Source organism: Poromitra crassiceps, assembly GCF_964638095.1.
Source record: "Poromitra crassiceps genome assembly, chromosome: 11".
NCBI classification, from domain to species: domain Eukaryota; kingdom Metazoa; phylum Chordata; class Actinopteri; order Beryciformes; family Melamphaidae; genus Poromitra; species Poromitra crassiceps.
The window spans coordinates 53,433,446-53,439,110 of NC_139643.1; the positions used below are offsets into that span (position 1 = coordinate 53,433,446).

Genomic DNA, 5,665 nt, shown 5'->3' on the forward strand with positions numbered 1-5,665 from the left:
ACAGCCAAGCGTCAGCCCGCGTCAAACGACGCGTAGATGTGGCTGCACCGTTAGTCTGGGCACCTTCCACCCCGCTTTTTGTCATGGGGGCGTAAACCCGGGAACCAGAATTAACACCGGATGGCAATGCGCCTAACAACGTATTTGTTGCTGTTAGCTTGACGCGGTGATGTTACCTAAACTAGAGCCTGATCAAAACAAAGCTAGCGTTACATAAAACAAAACGTTCATGCAATATGGCTCGACACACCGTCGGCCAGGTTTGGAATACTAAGCTTTTCCCAAAACCAGTTGGTAGACATGCGAGAACGTCTCTTCCCTCGATTAATTGTCTGATGCAAAGCTTCTGTATTGGCTTAAAAGATGTGAGATTGTGAATCCGCAATGTTTCTAAAAGAACTTCTTCAAAAACTTCGTTCGGTACGTCCATCTTTTGTTTTGTTGTTTGCCGTTCTGATACTTGGGTCAAATTGTCAAGTTAACGTGAAAGTTGACGAGCTAGAAACGCTGCCATCCGGTCTAGGGCGGGCTCTAGGTCGGAACCAGTAGGGTGACAAAATCAATTGTGGGCGGGAGCCAGGCTCTTTCTCGCCGAGAAGAGCCTGGTGACGCGAGGTCAGTTTAGCTGGCTCAGCCTGGCTGGGGGCGGGGTCAGGGTGGGGTAAAAACCCCCGTTCTATCCATTCAGTAAAGTTAGAATTTAGCTGATAGCCCAGCCCAGGCAGACACGATCGAGGATTTAACCACCGCAGTAAACGCACATCTGAGCAGACGTCTTGTGTTCTGCTCTAGAACCCCCAAACATGTAGTTTAGAGCCGCAGCACCGTCTTTTGGTGAGTCAGCCCATGAGATATATCGGCCGTTTTACCCCACTCGCACGCCAGCCGTTTTAACATTTTGTGGGCGTTCCCAGACATGCGCACTGTCTCTATAAAGACTAACAACAGGGGGGTGTATTAATACATTAACATTTATTAAGGCCACGCATATTAATTAATCACTCCCGCATTAAATAATTGAAGATAACTCACGGCCAGATGCATTTCCTCAAGTCCCAATTGTGCTGCAAAAAACAGGTCTTTTTATGGGGCTTTCACTGGGTTTTTATTCTGTAATAATGGACCAATCTGGAGCAGTTTATCACCATTTGTGACTTCTGTCACTGTACCGTGTGGAAAATTCATTCAAAGTTTAATCCTACAAAGCTAAATCAACCTGTTAGAAATAGACAGAACAGGAAGCTAGGCGTTTTTACCTTCAAAATAAAAGCAGTAATTTATAACTGGGCAAATAAAAATCAGGGCTGTTGACTCACTACATGTTAAAATTGACTTTTAGTTGTCTGTTCTATGTCTTCTGTGTTCGGATCACACACAAAAAACATTGCAACATGCATCAGTAAGGCTATTAGTTTATTTAATTACCATTATTGTGAAGGTTCTAACCAGAAGTTTCAATGTTATTCTGGCTCACTTGGCAATGCTCTGAGTTTTTTGCGGCTTCACTGAGTCTGCACGCAAATCATTATCACAAACGCTGTGTATAAATGCAAAATCAAAGGTGAGAACGCAATTTTGCCGTTTTATGCAGAGACTATTGTCATCTAAACATGCCTTAGAGCCCCAGTATGTATAGTGTTCAACTTCTGACCATCATTCCAGCATTATGGTATCTCAGTTCTGTGAGTGCAGTAGTACTCAGGAGAGAGATCCAGTCTTTCTCTGAGAAGACTAAAATATTTTATTTTACTAGGATTTTAGTGTTCTCAGCAGTTTTTGCATTTTTGCATAGTGTTCTAATTGTTGTTAATTACAAGATTGTGTGATGTATCCATCAAACTCCTGAGCATTAAGCAGCATGAGGCACTTGTATCTCTACTCTGTTTCTTTTCAGATGCCAAGACACTGTTCAGCTGGTGGCTGCAAATCTCGTGACAATCGTGAAACTCGTCAGGCTGGGATCACCTTCCACAAGTCAGACATGTTCACACTACATTGTCACTTATATAAGCAGGCTCTATATGCACCTAGGTTTTAACTCATTCTCCGCCATTGGCGTAATTGTGCATCATTTAAGAGACAACGTTTTACAGGCATTGACGCAAATAAGCGTCAATCCGTCTTTTCACTGCCATGCGAATGCGATAGATGGGGTTTTGCCCCACAAAACCAGCAAGCGTTTTCAGCATCGATCTCCCTTCATGGAGGTAGCTCATAAAACAATCCTCAAAGCAGTGCAACGGCATGTTTACCCCCGGGCACGGTGCCTTGTGACACGGGCTCGTGACAGACTGACAGTCACTCAGTGCTGGATGATTTCTTTCACTAGAAGCTGATAAACACACAGCAAACATTTCTCCTGTCACTTAGATTAGTAATCCGCTTTGTGAACCCTCACATAGTGTCAATTTCAGCCGTCAGATATGCCCCCAGACCTCCACACCGAGTACCAGGAAGCACCAGACCTCCACACACCGAGTACCAGGAAGCACCAGACCTCCACACACAGAGTACCAGGAAGCACCAGGCCTCCACACACAGAGTACCAGGAAGCACCAGACCTCCACACACAGAGTACCAGGAAGCACCAGGCCTCCACACACAGAGTACCAGGAAGCACCAGGCCTCCACACATAGAGTACCAGGAAGCACCAGACCTCCATACACAAGCCACTTCTTAACATGCAGTGGAATCCGTATTTCGGAAAAGACTAAAGACACACCTTTTCAGGCTCCATCTGGGCCCTTCTTGATCTAACTTCGTTCTCTCTCTTTCTTAAAATAAATAAATAAATAAATAAATAAAAATAACCAACCTTGTACCACTAACCTAAACTTGTACCACTGTTCCTTCAGAAGTTGTAGTTGTCATAGACTGTGCTCCATAGTTGATTGCTCTATTGCTGACAAAAAATGTGTTATTGTAAGTCGCTTTGGATAAAAGCGTCTGCCAAATGACGTAATGTAATGTAATGTAATGTTATAACCCGCTCCTAGCCGGTTGGCCTGCATGTTAAACAACAATTAGCCGGCCTACGCGCACTCCCGCGAGTCTGTATCATATTCATCTCGGTCCCCGGTTTAACATCCGCATAATAGGAAAAGCGGTTGCTATTAAACACTGGCAGCTCATAATCCCGATCATGTCTGAGTGGGCGGGTGGTGGCACTTCACGTTCACTAGTTTATTAATTAATGAATCGTTCGGGCAATCGCTTATATCAACGAATTAAACGAGCAAACTCACGGTTTCCTCAAGTGCTGCAAACGGCTTTGAATTGTTTGGTAGAGCTAGGGATCCCAACGCGCTTCGGCTATGCAGGCAGGTCCGTGCATCACACCGAGGAGAGGAGACAGCTTACTGCTGCGCTGCTGATCCATGTCAGAAAGTGAGACATGCCTAGCCTAACTTTTGTGGGGAGAAATACATTGAAAACTAGTTAGATATGACTTGAATGCCACTTGTAAAATAAATCACCCACAGTGATTGACGACGGTCCGACCACTATTTTGACTGGGCGGCTTTATGTAACAAGCGCTCATTTTTGGCATACTGCCACCCCTCGTGGTCGGAATGGACCCTCGAGTTAAAACGGCATGTTTTTGAATGGAGTTTGGTTAAAGATTCGCTAAAGCTGTTTTCGACGACTCACACGACAACTATTTGCCTTGTAGGGAATAACGTGTATGCTCCCGCACCCCCTCCCCCCGCCCACTGGCAGAGAGAATACTGACCTTTTCCAGCTGTTTCTAAACAAAGACCCCTTATGTTTAAAAAGGTAAAACCGGAAAATATCCTGCTAGCCGCTAGCCAGACATGATCCAGACTTCATGTTTAAAAGCCACTACAGAGTACCAGGAAGCACCAGACCTCCACACACCGAGTACCAGGAAGCACCAGACCTCCACACACCGAGTACCAGGAAGCACCAGACCTCCACACACCGAGTACCAGGAAGCACCAGACCTCCACACACCGAGTACCAGGAAGCACCAGACCTCCACACACCGAGTACCAGGAAGCACCAGACCTCCACACACCGAGTACCAGGAAGCACCAGACCTCCACACACCAAGTACCAGGAAGCACCAGACCTCCACACACAGAGTACCAGGAAGCACCAGACCTCCACACACAGAGTACCAGGAAGCACCAGACCTCCACACACAGAGTACCAGGAAGCACCAGACCTCCACACACAGAGGCCCAATTCCAATCCGCCCCCTAAAGACTCAAGCCCTGAACCCTCAGTCCCTCTAATGGCCGCCATCTGAAAGTGGTTGAGTCATCAAGTGTGGAAGGGATCCACATTGGATAAATAGGAGGATTGGGACAGCAGAGCCCTTTGCACTTGACAAGATGATGTTGACTCTGGCAGGTTTTGGGCTCGCTATTATATTGTTTATTGTCAAGACGCTTTGAGGGATAGACTCCCTGATGAGTCTGTTCTCATCCAGGCTCTGGCTCTACAGAGTGGTGGTCATTTAAAAATAAATGTAGCCTACTGCAAAATCTGCAATCTGCAACATGTGTAATTATAATTAAAATAAGCATAATAATGACATGTCACCCAACATTATACACACAATGTCAATACTGTACAATACAGATTCGGTAAAACTATTTCTCATTCATCAAAAAAGTTGTGGATTGCAATTGCAATTGCAATTGTAACTACTTGCATTCCTCTGATATAATATTTTTGTCTAATCTGACATCCCTATTACGTAATGTAATGTTTCATTGTCAATTAAGGCATTCCAGCGCACTCGCAAACACCGCGTTCGTTTCGCGCGTGTGTTCTGTTATTTTTTTGACAGATATTTGCAGCCTTCCCCGTTTTATACGTCACAACGCTATGCATTGTGGGCAATTCCCTTTCCGTAAGTGGCCATAGCTGCTCCCTTACGGTAAGGGGCCAGAAAGGGCTCACTCTGAGCCCTCATTCACTTTGCGATTTCACCGTGGGACATCCCTAAGCCCTCACTCCCTTCACGTGAACGCGCCTCTAAGGGCTTGAGTCAGTAAGGGGGCGAATTGGAATTGGGCCAGAGTACCAGGAAGCACCAGACCTCCACACAACGAGTACCAGGAAGCAGCAGACCTCCAGACACCGAGTAGCTACCAGGAAGCACCAGACCCACAGAAAACATGAGAGCATAACCCGCCCTGTTCGCTCTCCGTGCGGGGTGAATTTCTCACTCGCTTCGCTGCAGAAACAGGCATGTATCTCAGCTTACTGGTCAGAGACGGGTGTTTTTGGTGAAAACGTCCTACATTCAAGTGTCGATAACTAAAGAACGGAAGAAGGCAGAAACAAACTATTTTTTTCCATGGAAGTGGAGACTTTGTTCTGTCTTTTGGGATATTCGGTGTTTACAGCTTATTTTTACAGTCTATGGTTTACAGTCATAGAAGAAAATATTCTGTGGGTCGTGGAAAATCATTGAAAATTTTAAAATGCTCAGAAACCCTGGAGGTGGATGGCGAATTTTACTTTGAAACTCTGCCGGGGAATGAGTTAAAGACTCACGTTCGAGCTGTCATGCCACCTCTGTGGTATTCGACTTTTACAGGGTAGCAATGTCATGAATACCAGCATTTTCATTTGGATACTAGTGATTCCCACACAATTTTAATATTTGGACATTTTGCTCCATAGTTG

At 45.4% G+C, this 5,665-nt stretch overlaps 1 protein-coding gene across 1 annotated transcript in view; it reads left to right on the top strand.

Annotated features, from left to right (window-relative positions):
* Positions 1 to 236: 236 nt before the first annotated feature.
* thap7 (THAP domain containing 7) overlaps positions 237 to 5,665 on the top strand; it is a gene marked incomplete at its 5' end in the record, with an annotated part of 22,030 nt that continues 16,601 nt past the window's right edge. Inside the window, 2 exons of the mRNA XM_083646100.1 lie at positions 237 to 260; positions 1,895 to 1,974. Coding sequence (XP_083502226.1) covers positions 237 to 260; positions 1,895 to 1,974 — 104 coding nt within the window. The remainder of the gene's footprint in view (positions 261 to 1,894; positions 1,975 to 5,665) is intronic.